The sequence below is a fragment of the Populus euphratica genome, unplaced genomic scaffold, assembly GCF_000495115.2.
Source record: "Populus euphratica unplaced genomic scaffold, PopEup_1.0 scaffold1.1, whole genome shotgun sequence".
In the NCBI taxonomy this organism is placed as follows: domain Eukaryota; kingdom Viridiplantae; phylum Streptophyta; class Magnoliopsida; order Malpighiales; family Salicaceae; genus Populus; species Populus euphratica.
The window spans coordinates 3,937,654-3,957,690 of NW_011499845.1; the positions used below are offsets into that span (position 1 = coordinate 3,937,654).

At 36.5% G+C, this 20,037-nt stretch overlaps 2 protein-coding genes across 4 annotated transcripts in view; both read left to right on the forward strand.

Moving 5' to 3' along the window:
• Nucleotides 1-14,136, forward strand: part of LOC105122026 (calcium-dependent lipid-binding family protein) — a 34,819-nt gene extending 20,683 nt beyond the window's left edge. Inside the window, exons 42-65 of the mRNA XM_011020932.1 lie at nt 60-223; nt 324-504; nt 609-878; nt 979-1,185; nt 1,275-1,322; nt 2,631-2,688; nt 3,171-3,301; nt 3,398-3,913; nt 3,990-4,808; nt 4,941-5,017; nt 6,072-6,489; nt 6,595-6,678; nt 7,534-7,689; nt 7,770-7,954; nt 8,265-8,801; nt 9,764-9,941; nt 10,022-10,164; nt 10,241-10,367; nt 10,951-11,172; nt 11,799-12,155; nt 12,561-12,719; nt 12,822-13,109; nt 13,328-13,599; nt 13,758-14,136. Coding sequence (XP_011019234.1) covers nt 60-223; nt 324-504; nt 609-878; nt 979-1,185; nt 1,275-1,322; nt 2,631-2,688; nt 3,171-3,301; nt 3,398-3,913; nt 3,990-4,808; nt 4,941-5,017; nt 6,072-6,489; nt 6,595-6,678; nt 7,534-7,689; nt 7,770-7,954; nt 8,265-8,801; nt 9,764-9,941; nt 10,022-10,164; nt 10,241-10,367; nt 10,951-11,172; nt 11,799-12,155; nt 12,561-12,719; nt 12,822-13,109; nt 13,328-13,483 — 5,481 coding nt within the window. The 3' untranslated portion in view covers nt 13,484-13,599; nt 13,758-14,136. The remainder of the gene's footprint in view (nt 1-59; nt 224-323; nt 505-608; nt 879-978; nt 1,186-1,274; nt 1,323-2,630; nt 2,689-3,170; nt 3,302-3,397; nt 3,914-3,989; nt 4,809-4,940; nt 5,018-6,071; nt 6,490-6,594; nt 6,679-7,533; nt 7,690-7,769; nt 7,955-8,264; nt 8,802-9,763; nt 9,942-10,021; nt 10,165-10,240; nt 10,368-10,950; nt 11,173-11,798; nt 12,156-12,560; nt 12,720-12,821; nt 13,110-13,327; nt 13,600-13,757) is intronic.
• Nucleotides 14,137-16,674: 2,538 nt separating this feature from the next.
• Nucleotides 16,675-18,925, forward strand: LOC105122037 (probable protein phosphatase 2C 13). 3 transcript variants are annotated; one of them, XM_011020944.1, is made up of 4 exons: nt 16,753-16,844; nt 17,120-17,179; nt 17,294-17,419; nt 17,572-18,925. In XM_011020944.1, exon 4 carries the CDS (start codon nt 17,650-17,652, stop codon nt 18,526-18,528), a length of 879 nt encoding a protein of 292 aa, XP_011019246.1. In that variant the 5' UTR covers nt 16,753-16,844; nt 17,120-17,179; nt 17,294-17,419; nt 17,572-17,649; the 3' UTR covers nt 18,529-18,925. The 3 variants fall into 3 exon arrangements, with proteins under 3 accessions (XP_011019241.1, XP_011019246.1, XP_011019254.1); XM_011020952.1 differs by lacking the exon at nt 17,294-17,419; XM_011020939.1 differs by lacking the exons at nt 17,120-17,179; nt 17,294-17,419 and having other exon boundaries at nt 16,675-16,844; nt 17,572-18,891.
• The last annotated feature ends 1,112 nt before the right edge of the window (nt 18,926-20,037 follow it).

A 20,037-nucleotide genomic window follows, 5' to 3' on the forward strand; every position in this document is an offset into this window, starting at 1 on the left:
TTTTTTTTTTTTTTTTTTTTCATTTTAGTCTATTCTTATGATAAGTTTGGAAGTTCCAGATGACACCTCTATTTGATGTTACCATAACCAATATCAAGCTTGCAACACATGGTCGTCTAGAGGCAATGAATGCTGTTCTAATTTCCTCTATTGCTGCTTCGACCTTCAATGCTCAGTTAGAAGCATGGGAGCCACTGGTGGAGCCATTTGATGGAATATTCAAGTAATTTTTTTTGTAGCTATTATTATTATGTAGTTTTGATTCACACTTGTTTTAGTTGATCTTGCCCTTCCTTTGATATTATTCCATTTCTACTTTCAAGGTTGGAAACATATGATAACAATGTACATCCACCATCAAGAATTGCAAAGAAAGTACGGGTCGCTGCAACCAGTATCATGAACATAAATGTCAGTGCAGCAAATCTTGAAACTTTTATAGGGACCATTCTCTCTTGGAGAAAACAGTTAGAACTTGATCAGAAAGCAGTGAAGCTAATTGAGGTGCAAATGTTTTTCTTCTTTGATGTTTTTGTAGTGTCACGAGTTGATCATATTTTGATGCACAAACATATGCTTTCTAGATGTTATTAACTTGCTTTTTTCAGGAAGCTGTTTGTCATCTTAAACATGAAGAGGACCCAACTTTTTCTGCCTTGGATGAAGATGATTTTCAGACTGTAATAATTGAAAATAAACTAGGGTGTGATCTGTATCTGAAACAAATTGAGGACAATACAGATACAATCAGTCAACTACACAATGATGACTGTACTTTTGTGTGGATCCCACCTCCAACATTTTCAGACAATCTAAAGGTTGTGGATAGATCTAGGGAAGCACGCTGCTATGTTGTCATTCAAATACTTGAAGCCAAGGTTACAGTTGCTGAAATGTTTTTAGTTCATTCTACACTTCATGGTTGTATATTTTTATTACTGTTGGGGAAGTAAAGATGAGTCTTCCTACTTCTTGCAGGGTTTGCCCATTGTTGATGATGGTAACAGTCACAAATTCTTCTGTGCTGTGCGCCTTGTTGTTGATAGTCAGGCAACAGACCAGCAAAAGCTCTTTCCTCAGAGTGTGAGGACAAAATGTGTGAAGCCTTTGCTTCAAAGAGAACATGAAATCAGTAGTGCCACTGCAAAGTGGAATGAACTTTTCATATTTGAAATTCCTCGAAAGGTATATCATGGTTTGATTTGTTCATTCCATGCTTTTCAAATCTGTTCTTAAAGTCTGAAACACATGTTGCTATTGATCTGCCATTCTAGATGACTAACAGCCACCAGTTTGGGAATGGTGCTGAAAATAGTCATTTTGTAAGGTTTAGATTTATACGTTATGAGCATCCATGGATTGTTTCTTCTATTTACTTAATGCCATAGTAAGTGACAATCTTGGGATGAATTTTGGGCCCTAATACCTCAGCCTTGTTTTGTTTGTTGGTAAAGCAGCCGATTCCCACCCAACCCCCCATCCCTGCATGCAGTATCAGAGTTGAGTTATATCCTTTACTTTGGGACACCTTCTTTATAGGTAAATTAAATCAAGGGTTCTATCACAATTTACAGTGTGTAGGGTATGTGTGTAAGGGGTTAAATATTACAAGGGAAACTATTAATTTTGTTAGGTGCCAAATTTGTAGAAGGGAAATTCTTAAGGAGTTAAAAAACTATCCCCCAAATGGTGCAAAATGTAGAGTAAATTTATCCTTCATAAGGGAGGAGTGAAAGGTTCCATTTCGGTTGGGCGGGGGAGGGGATTTGTCTTGCCTTTTTTCTCTTACATTTATTTCCCATCTTTTCTGTCTTTAACCTTGCAATTTCTCTCTTTCCTCAAATTCATAATTCACCCATTTTTTAAAGGGTACCAAACACAACCTTAGCTCTGCTTTTCTCACTCCTAATTATAAATGATTGCATTTTCCTTGAATCACTCTTTTTCACAGTGGCTGTTTTTTAGCATATTTATGATTATTGTTTGGAGCATTTGTGCTGATTGTTGAATTTTGTCAGCCATTCTCACTTCATGATGTATTGTTGTTACTTAGAATAGAATGTCAAGGTGAAACAATTGTAGATCTATCAACTTTCCTTTTTTCTTTTCATTTTTTGGCAATGTCTCAGTTTTGGCCCTTCATAGATTTGGGCTTGGTGAAATTCAAATAAATCTGTGATGAATAGCTTTTACTTTTATTTGTGTTTGTTGACAATTTACATGTATGGGTCCAAGGCATTTGTATTTGTAAAGCTCATTTAGATTTGATACTGAAGGTGCATAAGCATTTGTATACTGACCAATACTCATCAAAGCACGGTCAAGTTTCTATAAGCTACACCCACCCTTCTTTTCCTTTGTGATAATATCAACCAGGGAGCGAGCTTTATTTATTCTTTGCTTGTTAATATTTCTTTCTTTCTTTCTTTCTTTTTTTTTCGGGTAGGTTTATCCAGCATTATTTTTATCATGGATGTCCAACATTTATTTCCATTGCATCCCAGTCTTTTTTTTCTGTTACTACTATTCATGCACGTTATCGATGTTTCTGTTTTTCTTTGTATTCTTTCTGATTTGAAATTTTCAACAGCTATGGAAGTTATTTTATGGAATTTTTTTGGTGAATGCAGCAGGGAGTGGCTAAGTTAGAAGTGGAGGTGACAAATCTTGCAGCAAAAGCTGGAAAGGGTATGTTTTGATGGCAGATTAACCTCTTAACTAGAGCTTTCTCCCCATAAGTTTATTATGCATGAAAGAATCTGATTCTTGTTTTGTGCTCATTGCTTGGGCTGCTGATTCGATTGCTCTGTTTATTTTGAAATAAAGGTTGAGACACTTGGAAAATTTTAACTTTCAGTTACTGGATGATCAATCCCATGGTTCTTTTCTCTGATTCATTATCCTCTTAATCATTTGTCTCCTTAGACTCTTTCAGTGTACAGTGTTTTAATATGCCTTTGCTGTTTGTAGATTTGTTCTTTGTAATCCTGTATTTCTATACATGTTTAATAATTGTGATGTTGTACATACCAAGTGAATTATCTCTATTCTAGAATTCTGTGCAGTAAGCTACAGCGGTCAAGATTTCATTTCCTTCTGTCTTGTTTTATGCTTTTTGTCAAATGAAATTTTTGTGTCAGCAGAAATGATTATGAACACTTATGATGCAGGTGAAGTTGTAGGTGCCCTCTCCCTTCCTGTTGGACAAGGAGCAGCCATGTTGAAGAAGGTGGCTTCTGCAAGAATGCTACATCAACCACATGATTTTCAGAATGTTATGTCATGTCCATTAAGAAGAAGGGTGAGCTATGCTTATTCATAATTCTGTGTTTGGTACAGTTACATGTATACCTTCTATGTTGGTGGTTATTCTGTTTTCTTTTTGTCATTCTTTCAGGCTCCACATGATGATGTTGAACAAATGCTTGAAAGTGGTCATCTGTTAGTTTCTACTACGTATTTTGAGAGGAATCTGGCAGCAAACTTTCAGAGAGATAAAGAAACTGAGCTATCTCGTAATAGAGATGTCGGTTTTTGGATCAGGCTTAGCCCGGAAGGTGCATGGGAGAGTGTTCGATCGTTACTTCCACTGTCTGTGGTACCCAAATTACTACATGATGAATTTCTTGCCATGGAGGTTGTCATGAAAAATGGCAAGAAACATGTAATTTTTAGGGGTCTTGCAATTGTAGTAAATGATTCTGATGTTAAATTGGATATTTCTATTTGCCACGTGTCTTTGGTTCATGGCCGTGATCCATCTCTAGGAACAAGTAAATTGAACATTGTGATAGAAGAGATATTCGAGAATCAGAGTTATCACCCAATTTCTGGTTGGGGTAACAAGTTGCCTGGTTTTCGAAGTACTGGCCCAGGGCGATGGAGCACCAGGGACTTCTCATGTTCATCAAAGGTGTGTATGTTTGTTGAGCAACCATTTAATTTTGCCTATACCACTGCATTCTCATCTTTCGTTCTTTATTTTGAAGGATTTTTTTGAACCTCACCTTCCAACTGGATGGCAATGGACATCTGCATGGATTATTGATAAATCTGTACCTGTTGATGATGATGGTTGGACATATGGTCCTGACTTCCATACATTGAAGTGGCCTCCAGCTTCAAAGTCATATAAATCTGCTCATAATGTCGTGCGCCGAAGGCGATGGATTCGCAGGAGGCAACAATTAACTGGGGAAGGATCAAATAGCGTGAACAGTGATTTTATTTCCATAAATCCCGGATCATCATCTGTTTTACCATGGAGGAGCATATCCAAAAATTCTGATCTGTGTTTACTAGTACGTCCTTGTGCTGATCATTCTCAGCCTGAATATGCATGGGGCCAAGCAGTTGCTTTCGTTTCTGACTACATGTTTGAGAAGGATCAACCTTTCAGTGATCAAGGCTTGCTTGCAAGACAAAATACTTTAAAGCAGCAAAGAAAAATGCCAAATGCTTTTATGCTGAATCAGCTGGAGAAGAAGGATGTTCTTTTCCATTGTCGCCCAAGTAGTGGAAGTGCAGAATTTTGGCTCAGTGTGGGTGCTGATGCTTCAATCCTCCACACTGAATTAAATTCTCCTGTTTATGATTGGGGAATATCTATTAACTCCCCATTGAAGCTGGAGAACCAACTTCCTTGTGCAGCAGAATTTACAGTTTGGGAAAAGGGAAGAGAAGGGAGTTGCATTGAGCGGCAACATGGTATAATCTCTTCACGCCAGAGCATACATGTATATTCAGCTGATATCCGTAAATCTGTCTATCTTACATTGCTTCTCCAGGGTGGTTGGGTTCTTGAAAAGGTATGTATCTGTCCACATAAGTGCACTCTTTGCATCTGAAACTCAGTTAAAAAAAATGTTGTTTAACCTTGTATGCTTTAGATTAAAAATTCTGTTATGTGAGATGTTTACAGTTCATGTTCTTATTGGCAGGATCCTTCCCTCGTGCTGGATCTTGGTTCCAGTGCTCAAATCTCATCATTCTGGATGGTCCACCAACAAAGTAAAAGGTTTGTGATGTATTGCATTTGACTTAGTTTTTGTTTATAGTCATGCAGATTGGGTGGATGCAGTGTTGAAATGTTGTGCTGCATTTTATTTATAACCACTTGATCCATACATATTCAAGTTCCTATCATGTAATCCATATATTGTCAAGTTCCTATCATATAACAATTTTTTCTTTCACCTTTGGAAAAAGAATGCATGATTGAAAGTGGTGATATGTTGTGCTAGATTTTATTTATAACCACTTGATTCATCAATTGTCGAGTTCCTATCATGTAACAAATTTTGCTTTCACTGTGGGAAAAAGAATGCATGATTGAAATTAGTCTACTCTGATTAGTTTGAGTCAATGGTTCTACCTTTTGTTCTTTATTTGTTCTCTTCCAATCATTTCTAATTTTTAGACTGATATATTACTATATGCTGGACTGTAATTTTGTAAAGTTGTTTTGTTACCTTTTTTTTCAATCAATGTTCCATCCAAAAAAGGGGAACAGAAGAAAAAGATTCCATGCACGTTTCTTTAGATTAAGTGACTATTTAAGGTCAACATGCGTTTCATTTCTTAAAATATAGGATTCTATTAGAACAGTGTGTTAGATATGAAGCCTACATAACCAATTATTTCAAAGCTGCAATTGAACAAGTGGTCATGAATCTGGCCTTATTTATGTAACCACTTGACATGTTGTTTGGAAACAAGGCAGGGTTGAACTGATCAATTTGTTGATGGGTTTGGGAATATCTTACATTCTGATGCTTTAACATTACTTTTAACACTTGTTATTGGTACATCCTTCTGATGCAATCAGAACCTGTTATCCTGCCTTCCTCTCTTTATTTTGAAGAGCACATAAAATAATACTCCTATGAATTAGTAGAGAAACAAAAACTACCTTTCAATGTTGTCAGTTTTTTTTTTTTGATGAATTGATGATATTTCCATGCTGTGCTTTGGCATGTTGTACTATAGCTTACAGAATGTGGCTCTTCAATTATCATGATATTTTTGGCTTTTTCGATATTTCACATTTTCTATAATTGTTGTCGGTTCAGGAGACTGCGTGTGAGCATTGAACGAGACATGGGAGGAACCTCTTCAGCTCCTAAAACAATAAGGTTATTTGTACCATATTGGATCGTAAATGATTCATCTCTACCATTATCATATCGAGTGGTAGAGATTGAGCCAGTAGAGACAGTTAAGTCTGTGAAAGCTTCCTTTAAAAATCCCACAAACACCATGGAAAGGAGATTTGGCACAAAGAGAAATGTTCAAGTACTTGAAGTGATTGAGGATACCAGCCCGATACCGAGCATGCTTTCTCCACAGGACACTGCTGGTCGGAGTGGGATTATGTTGTTTCCTTCTCAAAAAGATGCATACCTGTCTCCACGTGTGGGCCTTGCAGTAGCTATTCAACATTCTGAGATCTATAGTCCTGGGATTTCTTTTCTCGAGCTGGAAAAGAAGGTGATTTAGGCGGACAGTTAAATTAACTTTATGATCAAGGATTCCTATTCATTTTCTGCTGCTTCAAATTTTTCTTAGTTTGTGATGCTATGTAGTCTCTTTCAGGAAAGGGTTGGCATAAGGGCATTTGGTTCTGATGGATCTTACTACAAGCTTTCAGCATTGCTGAAGACCTCAGACAGAACAAAGGTTGTCCTAGATTATGGCATTTGCTTTTTTAGCACTCAAAGATACATGTCATGCTTTTCGGTGTCAGTTGACTTCTTTGAAAACAAGTCCATAAATTGGGAAAGTATTTTTCTTAATAGTTTAGTATTAAGTAAAACCATGCCATCATTTATTTCTATTAAGATAGCCATGTTACAGTACATCCAGATTGCATTTCAGATTTAGATCATGAAATCTTTTGATAAGTTGATTGGTAACGTAATCTTTTGATGAGTTGAATAATGGATTTTGATGCTACCCTCATCGAGGCAATCAATAATAGAAACTGACTAAAATTTACTTTCACAACATTATTGAGGGAACCTAGGTTCTACCTGTTGTTGTTCCCCAACATGCTAGGCCCCTTCATTTTTTTTGTTGTTTCCACATTGGATTGTTCGTATACCCAGCACAGTTGCCAATGACATCTGGTGTTGGATTTGGATGTGTATTGGTATTGCCCGGGGGAGGATGCGTGACAACAACTTTCCATCCATCTCTTAGAAGCAATCTTTTCCTGTCCTCGAATTAGCAAATTTTTACTCGCAATCTGGGACCAAATATGAGCACCTGCTTGGTTTGATAAATTACCTTCCAACATGGTCTGTAGCCTCCAGCTTTAGATGATCTGATAATCCTTAGAGGTAAATAAATAACTCACATAAGAAAGTTCTGATTGCATCTTCAAGGTTAAAAACCTGAGAACCATATAATGACAGCAAAAAATGTGAAAATTTGCATTTTCTTCAGGAACAAGAAGTTATGATAAACTGTTAATGTTTTCAGAAACGACGATTCAATTTTTAGTTAACAGCTCTTAATTGGGATGATACTCAGGTTCTTCATATTCAGCCACACACCTTGTTCATCAATAGGTTGGGTTTCAGTCTCTGCCTGCAGCAATGCGGTTCCCAGCTGGTGGAATGGATTCACCCCGCTGATGCTCCAAAACCCTTTGGATGGCACTCTTCTGCCAATGTCGAGCTGTTGAAGGTTTGTACAAAATAAAATATTTCTCTTCACTGGTAATGCAGATGTATAAAGTAATAATTCCTTGGATTTTTGTATTTCAGTTGCGAGTGGATGGATACAAATGGAGCACTCCATTTAGTATTTGTAATGAAGGAATGATGCGAATATTCTTGGAGAAAGATTCGGGAGATGATCAAATGCAGCTGAGGGTACAAGTAAGAAGTGGCACAAAGAGATCACAATATGAAGTTATTTTCCGCCCAAATTCTTTGTCCAGTCCTTACAGGTTATTATATATACTCACATATTTCTCTTATCCAGCTTTTCCTGTCTGTTCTTGTTATTTTGAGGTTCTATAGCCTTGTAGAGTCCATGCAGTTACTTGCATAATATAATTATTTGGAATGCCTTGGATTAGTTTGTTCCGGCAGAACTTTCCGAACAGCTTCTTTTCCTACTGATATGAAAATATGGAAAAGTAGTGTTTTTGGTTAGATTAAAAGTGGTTTTTCTTTTAATATGGTTTGCCAAGAGTTATATATTTCGTCAAGTTATAAAGATTTTTAATCATGTTAACAATCAAGTTCTTGTAACAGGATTGAAAATCATTCGTTTTTTTTACCCATTCGATTTCGGCAAGTGGATGGTCCCAGTGAATCATGGAAGCTTCTTCTTCCAAATGCAGCTGCTTCTTTCTTATGGGAAGACTTTGGTAGACCAAGATTATTGGAACTTTTAGTTGATGGAACAGATTCATCAAGATCATTGAAATACAATATCGATGAGATTCTTGATCACCAGCCCAATCATGCGGAGGGTCAGCCTGTTAGACCATTACGGGTTACTGTTCTAAAAGAAGACAAAATGAATATTGTTAGGATCAGTGACTGGATGCCAGAAAATGAACTTCCAATTACTGGTAGAAGAGTCCAGCCGCCATTAACACAACTTTGTGGAAATGACTCTCTACAACAGCAGTTGCCGTTGTCCACAGGTTGTGAATTTCATGTTGTTCTTGAGCTTGCTGAGCTTGGAATATCTGTTATTGACCACACACCTGAGGAGATTTTATATCTTTCTGTCCAGAATCTTCTTTTATCATATTCTACTGGTTTGGGGTCTGGGTTTAGTAGGTAAGACAGTCTTTGAATTGATTTTTTATTCTGTAGTCAGGTTGCCATTTTCAATGTAGTCTTACAAATAAAGCATCAGGGGTTAACAAGAGCTTATATTCTTGTTTTCAAGAAATTCTTAATGCATGCTTGGTTGTTTAGTTTTCAAGAAATTCTGAATGCATGCTTGGTTGTTTAGTTAACACTTCTCTCCCAAAGAATTTTCGTTAGCATACATACCTAGTAGCAAAGTTATGAAATAGTGGCTGAGACATCAAAATGACCAAACTGTTAGTCTGATTGTTATCGGTAACTCTTAGTTGTGCTTCCCTAAAGTACTGGTGGCATTTAATTGTTGATTCTTATTGTTGAATGCACAATGGCTTTAGAGGTTCCTTTGTGATGTTCATGGACGTCCAAATGACTCCTGGTTTAGAGTGCCCTGAAGTGCATCTGTACTTGTTATGCAATTTTGTAGCATAATCTTTGACTAAAGGTTTTATTGCTTCTAGGATTGTGTAGATTATAAAGCTTGAACAGGGTACAGCTATTTATATCCAAAAGCTTCAAGTGGATGCCTAGCTTAGTGATTTTTTGATGACATCATTGAAGTTTCTGAGAAATCTTTCCCTGTATACTTTCTTTATCATTAGTATTAGGAGCGTGTAGATTATGTACTTATTTTTCAACAATTGGAATTGAAAAGTTGTGCTTTGGCATTATTAACATTTCTGAGAAATTTTTCCTGTGTATAGTTTCTGGTCACTAGCATTAGGAGTTTGTAGATTGTGTACTTATTTGTCAACAATTGGAATTGGAAAGTTGAAAGCGTAGTTTATTCTTCTGGTGGTTTTAACATTTGTAAATATTTCTTGGCCAAACTAATTTCCTAGATTCCTGTGGCTTCAAGTTTGTTTCTAGAGTTTACATCTGATGAAGGGTAATGATTAAAATACCAACTGCTGTATTGTTTCCTCTTATAGGTTGAATCTAAGAGTGCATGGAATACAAGTGGATAACCAGTTACCATTAACTCCGATGCCAGTTCTCTTCAGACCGCAGAAAGTTGGGGAGGATAGAGACCATGTATTGAAGTTTTCCATGACAATGCAATCAAATGGATCTTTAGATTTATGTCTCTATCCCTATATTGGTTTCACTGTGAGTCTGCTTGACCTTAATTATGTTAACTGTCACATTATTCTTTGTACATATAAATATTCACTCACTGCTTTTAACAGGGACCTGAAAGTTCTGCTTTCATAATAAACATCCATGAACCTATCATTTGGCGCCTTCATGAGATGATCCAGCAGGTCAACCTCAGTAGGTTATATGATACAAAAACAACTGCTGTGTCGGTTGATCCAATTATTCATATTGGGTATGCGAAAACCTGTCTTGAAACTTAGCTTCTGCACAGACCAAACTTAATTTATCTAATAATCTTGCAATTACAGTGTTCTCAACATCTCAGAAGTTCGATTCAAAGTTTCAATGGCCATGTCACCTAGTCAAAGGCCAAGAGGAGTACTCGGGTTCTGGTCATCCTTGATGACTGCTTTGGGCAACACTGAAAATATGCCTGTAAGTGATTCAATTGTTCTTCTATTTCTAAGTTCTGAGATCTTCTTTTAATGTTGACTGTTGATGTCCCTGAATTTTGAATGCTGAATTAGTTTCAATAATCCAAATCTTGTTTCAAAATTCATAGCACAATTATTGATGGTTCAATCCATTTGTACTTTACTGCTCTTGCTAAAATGGGCTCAGTTTTTTTGTGGTGGATTATTGTTGTGCCACTGCCTCAAATAGATGGCACTGTGCCTGTCCATTAAGCTTAGCACTTGTGTTTGGAATATCCATCAAGGTGCTACTTTGTTCTGCTATCCATTCATGTTAATTTTTTGTTCTCAACATGAAAAATTAATTCTGTTTTGCATGCCTTTTTGCAGATTATTATGACTGACAATTTCCAACAACTTTCATGAAGATAATCAGCTCAAATTCGGATGGTACAAATGATATTTCATCCACATAAGGGCATGAGTGCTATCCACCACGTCCACCAGCAGCACTACTCAGTATTTTAGACATATCTCGAGCTGCCTTTTTGCAGATTATTATGACTGAAATGCTGAATATGACTTGCTTTTTTTTTGTTGATCAGGTGAGATTGAATCAAAGATTTAATGAGAATATGTGCATGAGACAGAGTACTATGATAGGTATTGCTGTCTCAAACATAAAAAAGGATCTACTTCGCCAACCTCTTCAACTGCTCTCTGGTGTTGATATATTGGGCAATGCAAGCAGTGCACTTGGACATATGAGTAAAGGTGTAGCTGCCTTATCAATGGATAAAAAATTCATCCAAAGTCGACAGAGACAGGTCTGCTATAAAATTTTGATTTCTCTTCTCTTGATTGTTCCATATCAGTGAATAGGCATTTCCCTAGATTAAGAACATAATAAGGTTAGTTATTAACACCATATTCTGAATGATTGGCACCATCTATGTTGTTTTTTTCATGGATGAAGTGTCCATTTACTGGCCCATCTGATATGAATTTGAGTAGGAATCCCAAGCAATGTACACTATACATGGAAGAAACGGGCTATGTGAATCATGGTGTATATGGAGTTATTCTTCTTATTCCTTCATATTGCTTTTAGCATAACATAAAGTAATCAGGCTGCTCCAGCAAGTTTGCCATGGCACCTGCAAAGGAAGCTTCTGGGGTTTTTTTTATATCACTGATCTTCATTTATTTATTTTCTCATTAGATGGAGTGTGGTTAACGCATAGGGGTGAATTTTAAGAAAAAAATTTATGCCCCCTTATCCTTGAGGCAGGGTGGGTGCCAGTGTATCAAAATTTGGCCGACATTGAAGGCTTTCTCATACCCACCCTGATACTGCTCCTGTCTGCATGTTTTTGCTTTGTCCCAACTGATATATCCTTGTACTATCTTTTAATTAAATTCTGGAATTTTGAAATTGACATTTGTCTTCCAGGAGAACAAAGGTGTAGAGGCTCTTGGTGATGTCATTAGGGAGGGAGGCGGAGCACTAGCAAAAGGCCTCTTTAGAGGAGTTACCGGTATTCTAACAAAGCCTCTTGAAGGTGCAAAAAATTCAGGTGTTGAGGGTTTTGTTCAGGGAGTTGGAAAAGGAATAATAGGTGCAGCTGCTCAGCCAGTCAGTGGGGTTTTGGATCTTTTGTCCAAAACTACGGAAGGGGCCAATGCTATGAGAATGAAGATAACATCAGCTATAACCTCAGAGGAACAACTGCTCCGCCGGAGGTTGCCTCGTGTTATTAGTGCTGATAATTTGCTTCGACCTTATAATGAGTACAAATCCCAAGGGCAGGTAGCCTTGCTTGTGTAATTTACAGATCATAGTTTGTCTTCTCTGGTCTTTTAATGGGTTGTCGTGATTCTGGTGGCCTAGGAATTTTGACAAATTCTTTCATGGAGAGTTGTAATTATTTCCTTCATGTGCCCCTCTCTGCCCACAAATGCTACTCCTATCTTAAAGAGATTCTCATCAGCTAGATATACAAACACTGGCCAGACATCATATTGAGATCATATTTTGACTCTTATCCTGATATCTTATTAAAACGCTGTACTTTTTTCTTAAAAAAGAAAACACTGGGTGCTTTTTTAACTGTTATTGTTCAGAGATTTCTTTATAACGTTCATTTCTTTTATTACATGTCATGTAAATATTACCACCACTCTGAATCCTTTCGCACATTTTTTCTTCCTGAAGGTCATATTGCAGCTGGCAGAGTCAGGTTCATTTTTTGGCCAGGTTGATCTATTTAAAGTGCGTGGGAAGTTTGCCTTATCAGATGCTTATGAAGATCACTTTATGCTCCCTAAAGGAAAGATCATTGTGGTAACACATCGAAGAGTCATGTTGCTGCAAGTAAGTTTCCTTGACAAGGAACATAAGTGTTGTATTTACTTTCTTGTCCATTAATCATCATGGGCTTGCCTTGAGTGTGAAGCTTTATATTGTTATTTTCAGCAACCATCCAACATTTTAGCTCAGAGGAAGTTCAGCCCGGCAAGGGATCCATGTTCAGTATCGTGGGATGTTTTATGGGTTGACTTGGTGACCATGGAATTGACTCATGGGAAGAAGGACCAACCAAAAGCTCCACCTTCACGCCTCACTCTTTATTTACGGAGTAGATCAACAGAGTCAAAAGAACAATTTCGTGTGATAAAATGCAGCCGTGAGACAGATCAGGCCCTGAAGGTCTACTCTTCAATAGAGAGAGCAGTTAACACTTATGGACGCAACCTATCAAATGTTAGTTTCCAGTCCTACATCTTATTCCATTCTTGTGTGCTCAAGCTAGCCAAACTATGAGTCTGATTTACAAGTAGAGATGCAACATCTGACTAGTGCTTACAAGTTATAGTGAACTAGTAGCCCAGCATAACGCACCTCTAAGCATGAGATATCAGCATTCTGGCTCCACTGTTGCAGGATTTTCTCTATTTTTAATGACTTCCTTTGTTGTTCAGGAAATGCTCAAAAATCAAGTGACAAAACCATATGCACCGAGTGCAGATGACTCCAGACTTGAAGGAATTTCAAAGGAAGGGGATTGTATCTGGTCTCCCCAACAGATGCCTGAGTCAGTTACTCAGAGTTCAACGTTTGGCAGCAGCTCCAATTGATTTTGGGAAAACTGCTCAATGGAGAATGTGGTTAATATTTTGCTGAAGTCGGGTCATACAAATTTTATGCTTTTGAATGTTAAAGATTTAGGTCGCATGCCTGTGCTGTTCATAAGGTATAACGTTGGAATTGCATTATCTTTTTTAAGCTTCCAAGCATTTTATGAATCAAGTGAAAAAACTACCTGACTAATTGCGTATGCATATTATTGGGAGGCTAAACCTGAATTTCTGCAATTGTGAATGCTGCTCATGTGATTACATGCACATGCAGGTATGGACTTGGGAAGATGTTCTTAATGGAGATTTTAGCATCCGCTGTTTAAAGAAGCACCTGCAGAGACTATTGGAACAGGGTTGCTTGTCAGAAGTGCAATTTTACTGGGATACAGGGGAATCACTATGGAGAGCACATCTTCATGTTTGGTGATTGAAGCTGTACAGAATACCTTCCACAACTTGATGTGGTTGCTCCTAGAATATACTTGTTTTTTTTTTTCCCCTCATACATATTTCTTCTGTGTTGTTTGTACATAGAATTTTTGCAGAAAGTCATCTGGGCTGGCCACTGGAAAATTGGTCTCACTTGGAGACCCAAAGCTTCTATGTAAATAGAAAGCGATACACATCCTGTCATCTCCGGTGCTTTCTTCTTTTCTTGTTTTTTTTTTTTTTTTTTTTTTTTTTTTTTTGGGGGGGACTGGGGAAGTTGCATTCGTGTTTAATCGAACACCTCTGATGAATGTTCGAGTGCAAAATAAGAATATAAAGGTCATTCACCAAACCACACCATGCTCTCCGTATAAGGAACCAGGCAATGCAATTTGCTCTTCGATCTGCCTGTCCCGAATTTCCTGGAAACAAATTTGTAACTGTCAGACACGGGCGAAAAGAAAAGGAGTAGACTTTCAAATAGCGAACAATTTTCTTTAGTTTGGTATTGTATGATAATTTATCAAAAGAAATTCAGTTTATGGTTTGCAAACAAAATGCGAGAACACGAATATTTATTAAACTAATGGGTTAAATCTGATTCCCATGAAGAAAACATACGCTTATTTATCAAAAGAAACAATCTTCTATTTGGACTCCAGATGATATTTATTAGATTTAACTCATTAGTTAACCTGATTAAGTGATCAAGGAGTTGAGTTTTAATATTTTATATAAAAAAATTAACAAATAAGTTATTTAAAGATAGACTATACATGGTATAAATAATAAAATTTAAAATATTATTTTAAAGGATTTTTTATTTTACACTGAAAAAACAATCTTTTTATCATAAATATTTAATATATTTACTAAAATATTTTAAATCTTACATTAAAAAAATAAAATATTCTTCTAATAAACTTTTAAAAAAATTAATAATCAACTAAAATATATATAAATAAAATTATCTGACTAACAAAAATGTATTTTCAAAAAAAAGCTACAAGTTCTAACCTCAGAGTACTATCTACTCATTATAATTTGCTCCAACACACCAACTACTAAGATCTAAAATCTCATAACTTTAATTAAACAAAAATGTAGTTTAATTAGTTAAATTTTAGATTTATTTTTTAGAAATTACTAGTTCAAGTTTTACAAATTTTAAAATAAATATAAGCTGTTCAAATATATACATTAATAATAATAAAAAAATTCTACAATTGTGTTGTTTACAATAATAGAAGAGATAATTGCTAATATTTGTAAGGAATAATTTACTAGTTTGATTCATGGAAGTATCGGAGGAAGCAATTTCAATGCTACTTAATTATCGTGATGACAATGATTCGAGTTCATTTGTTTTTTATTTTAAAAATATTTTTTAAAAAATTTGAAAATTTTTTATTTTTAGATCATTTTGATATATATACTAATATTAAAAATATTTTTTTTAAATAAAAAATTATAATTTTAATATATTTTAAAAAATACATTTAAAAAACAACCACTGGAGCATTCCTTAAAACCTCCTATCATTTAGCCTGCGTTTAGATTGAAATCAGGATAACTTATGAGATAATAACCTCAAAAAATATAACATTGCGGCCCCACAAGAATAAATGCAAGAACAGCAATACCTTTTCTTGAGAGGGTTTAAGAAAAAGCACGTGTTTACACACACACACACGCTCACTTGGTCAAGGTCTGTTTGTCTATAATAATAATAATTATACATAGAGAGCCTTATTAATGCTTGAGGATTAGGATAAGATCAATTGAACTATACAAAAAGCATTACGGAGTAGACTTTTAAGCAGCAGGTTCATTATTAATGCCAGAATTACATGTATATGCTCTCATGGCAAAACCATATTTCAAGGAAAATAATATGGCTCATATATTATATTTTTATTTAGAGATCCTATGTTCAAACCTTGTAATTGCAAGAAATACGATAAGGGTTTTTCACACGTAAGAAACTAATTAATTTATTAAAAAAGTTAGTTAATTGTACTGCATTAATTGCGTATTTCAATAAATTCGAAGCCAAGTTATAATATAGGTTTCTGGCACGTTATTGATGCACTTTGTAATTTAGTAGCAGTAGGATTAAAGCACTCTCTCTTTTTTTTTCTCTATATTCGAAACCGAAGCTGAGGTGTAAAACAAGATTTTTTAATGAGCATTACGAACAGAAATAAAAGTAAAAATAAAATATACACGTGGGTAATCACATGCTTGAGGAGGAAGAAACAATTTGCATCTCGGCAAAACCCTTTACTTTAAAAAGCGGGAAATGAAATTTCACCGTAAAAGCGAAGGAATCCATCCAATTTTAAGCCACCGCGTACACAAACGAAACAAAAAATTAAAAATTAAAAAAAAAAAAAGAGGAAGAGAAAGCCGGAAGTGAAAGCCGCAAAGTCAAAAAAAAAAAAAAAACTTCATAAAAGGACAGGGGAATCGCCCGTCGAGTTCTCACATTTCGCACTCAACTCAAACAATTTCGCGTGTCTATCTCGAGTTTCGTGTCCGTCTCAGTCTCTTCAAAGTCATGACCTCCACGTGTCGGTTACCCAACCTCCGAGCCCCAGATAAATTCAACAAAACCCATTTCCGAATCCACTCCGATTTCACCCCGAAAGCAAACAAGCAAGACAGACTCTTTGATCCTGAAATTCAATTCAATTCAATTCAATTACATTAAAAATCAAAACCCTATATCTCGTACCTTTTGAAAGGCTGAGAAAAGCGACTGAGAAAATCTTTGTGAGTAGTAAAAAAAATGAAGGAAACAACCGAGATAAAGTGCAATGTTATTGATGTGCAGTATCAACTTTGCCTGGCTAAAGATCAGCAGAACATGGCTCCTTCAACTCCGGTTTTTGATTCGATTTCCACAGAAGTCTCGCGTTTTGAGACGGTACGTTCTTTAATTCTCAAGATTTATTATCGGTTTCTTTATTTTTTGCCTGAAGTTACTTTCTTTTTGTGGTTTCAAGATTTTTCTTTTATTAGTTAATAGCAGCTTGTGATTCCCTTTTAAGGAAGAATCTAAATTGGGCGTTTGTTTTTAAACTTCTTTTTTTTTTTGGGGGGGTTTCTCTAGATAATTGGACTGCCAAGTTTTATTGATTCCGCGTATGTTCTGGTGGAATTTCGGTCCCCAACTGAAAATTTATTGTTGTTTGTGTTTAGGGGGCAATTTGATCGGTCCTGAATGGTGTCATAAGGCGATTGATTAGTCAAGGATTACAAGTTAGATACTTGCCTTTTTCTTTATGGTTAGCGATAATAGGATTAGCTGTATTTCTTTTTGGTATAATTTGTGGGTTTCAGCTATAAATTATGGGTTTTCCCTTGATTTATCAGATGTTGAATCCTAGCTCTTGAAGTCAAAAGGGTTGTGCAATTTAATATGCGGGGCTTAATGAAAACAGTGTTAGGGAGTTGGAATTTGCCTTGAAATCTCTACGACCTATTGTGCTTTATGTGTTAGTGAGTCATTTTGGGTTTGTTATCATCTTTTTTTCACATGCTTTCTTGTCTATAGCGCAGTTTATTTATTTTAAACGCTGTATCATTGTATTTTCTGCTTTACAATTGATTTCTGCGAACATGTACTTACCTCTTTATCTCTTGCATTGTAGGTCGTGAAGTCTTCTGCTGCCAAGCTTTTTCCTCGCATCCGTTCTGGTAGCTATGCAGATATTGGATCAAGGCCATCTATGGATGATGAACACGTTAGGATTGATGATCTATCTGCCCATCTGGGTTCTTATTTCAAGTGTCCGAGCTCTTTTTATGCAGTTTTTGATGGTCATGGAGGGCCTGATGCAGCTGCTTATGTCAAGAGGAATGCTGTGAGGTTGTTTTTTGAAGATGTTCACTTACCACAAACATCTGATGTTGATGATGCCTTCCTAAGAGCACTGTTAAATTCCCATAGGGAAGCGTTTTTAAAGGCTGACTCTGCATTGGCTGATAAAAGCATTGTTAGCAGTTCATGTGGAACAACAGCATTGACTGCCCTAGTTCTTGGGAGGCATTTAGTGGTTGCAAATGCTGGTGACTGTCGTGCTGTTCTCTGTAGGGAAGGGGTAGCTGTTGATGTGTCTCAAGATCACAAGCTTTCTTATTTGCCAGAACGCAGACGGGTTGAGGAGTTGGGTGGTCGTGTTGAAGGTGAATATCTTAATGATCATCTTTCTGTTACTCGAGCCCTTGGAGATTGGGATTTAAAGCTTCCTGTTGGCTCCACATCACCTCTAACTGCTGAGCCAGAGGTTCAACAGTTTATGTTAACGGAGGCTGATGAATTCTTGATTATTGGTTGTGATGGTATCTGGGATGTTATGTCAAGCCAGCATGCTGTCAGCCTTGTCCGTCGTGGGCTTAGGCGGCATAATGACCCAGAACTTGGTGCCAGAGAACTAGTCATGGAAGCATCACGCCTCCATTCAGCTGATAATCTCACTGCTGTTGTTGTCTGCTTCACTTCACCTAATCCTGTTGAGTCATGCGAACCTCAGAGCCGAAGGTTGAGGTTCTTCTGTCTCTCTGAGGAGGCTCGGAGCAAGCTGAAGAGCTTGCTGGGAAGCAATTGAATGTGCATGCAAATTATTTCACGTTATTTACTGATGTTTGGTATGGTAAAGGATTTTGATCTGCTGTGACTGTTTCGATGTTTTAGAAAAACAGCCAGCGGTTTTGTAGGGTAGAGGAGCGTGCGGGGTTAGGGTAATACATCAAGTGAAATGCTAGTCTTTGTTGTTTACTGACACGATGCAATGTTGTTTTGGTTTCATTGGGTTCCGCTCGCTGGGATGGTCTGTTGTCTTTTTTCTTTGTTTTCTCTTGCACACGTCGTCTCTGTTTACGTGACCATGGGGATTATGAAATGAGACTTCAACATATGTGTCATGTGCCTCTTGAATGCAGTCCTAGTTACAAGTCTAATTCTTGAGGATACGAGCGATATTTAATAAAGAAATTGTTTTAGAAGTTAGAACTATAGGAACCTTATTTACATGTGGATATATTTTTTTCACTCGTCAGGAGGGCTTTGATATTCACGTGCAACCCCTTTTGAGAATGTGTCTCTCCTATTTTTTCCCAAAGCCAAAGGATATTTTTCGTTGGCCATCCTTTTTGGTTTCCAGCATCCGAACCTCGTTCACAAAATCGATCAAATGGTTTAACGACAAATCTCGTTCGAGTTGGCTTTAGTAGTGGCACACAAAGGCCTCATCATCTTAGCAGGAATTGTTGTCTATGCTCGCTACCCACCAGGCAAATATAAGAAAAGGGTAATGCTAGGATTTCTAAGGCCACCATTTTCTAAGAATTTCAAAAAACAAAATCTACATCGATATTTTGTACTTGGCATAGACAGGACCGTTTGATTTGCTATCTTCCTAACCCACCTAAGAAAAAGTTCATCTTGATCAATAGATCTCAACCGTTCAAACTGTTGAGTATACATCATCTCTTGGGGCAACACCCCCATCAGAAACTACTGTACATTTGTAAATTTTGGAAGGCATCAAAATCAAACCGGACTTCCCATTCTTTATGCATAGGAAATTAAGTACCTAAACTTTATATATTAGCCGATGACCCACAAATCTGCCTTTCATAAATGGTTCATGTTCAATGTTTAAATCAAGGAGAGGCCTCACTTCAATCAAAGAATACGCCACCGTCTGCCATTACACATCAAAACCATAACAGTAAAGGAAGAAAACCTCAGCAAGTTCTAAAATAAGATACACTTGATTTCTACCCTAAGAAAAGTAAAAAGCAAAAACCTTTCTTATAATATTCTATCCTCATCAGCTGTTAGATTATATATGATTTGTAGTTTTTTCTCCGTAGGGTATTGTTTATTTTAGTTTCAATTATCGTCCCACTTTCAAATTTAGTAGATCATGAAAAACTTGCTAATGTTTTTGAGAAATTTATGAATATATATAAATGGTTTGTGTGAGACTCAACTGGAGACTGGTGATAAATTTAGCATTAGTAATTTAAAATAATAGTTCGAATATGTCTTGATATTTTTTTTTTGTGGTCCTTTAATAAATTTCTTACTCTACAGGATTTCTCAATTGAGT

Coding starts and splice junctions, on each gene's coding strand:
- LOC105122037 (XM_011020939.1), top strand. CDS start 16,707: ATGAAGGAAACAACCGAGATAAAGTGCAATGTTATTGATGTGCAGTAT. Junction 16,845..17,571: donor AAGTCTCGCGTTTTGAGACG/GTACGTTCTTTA, acceptor CTTGCATTGTAG/GTCGTGAAGTCTTCTGCTGC.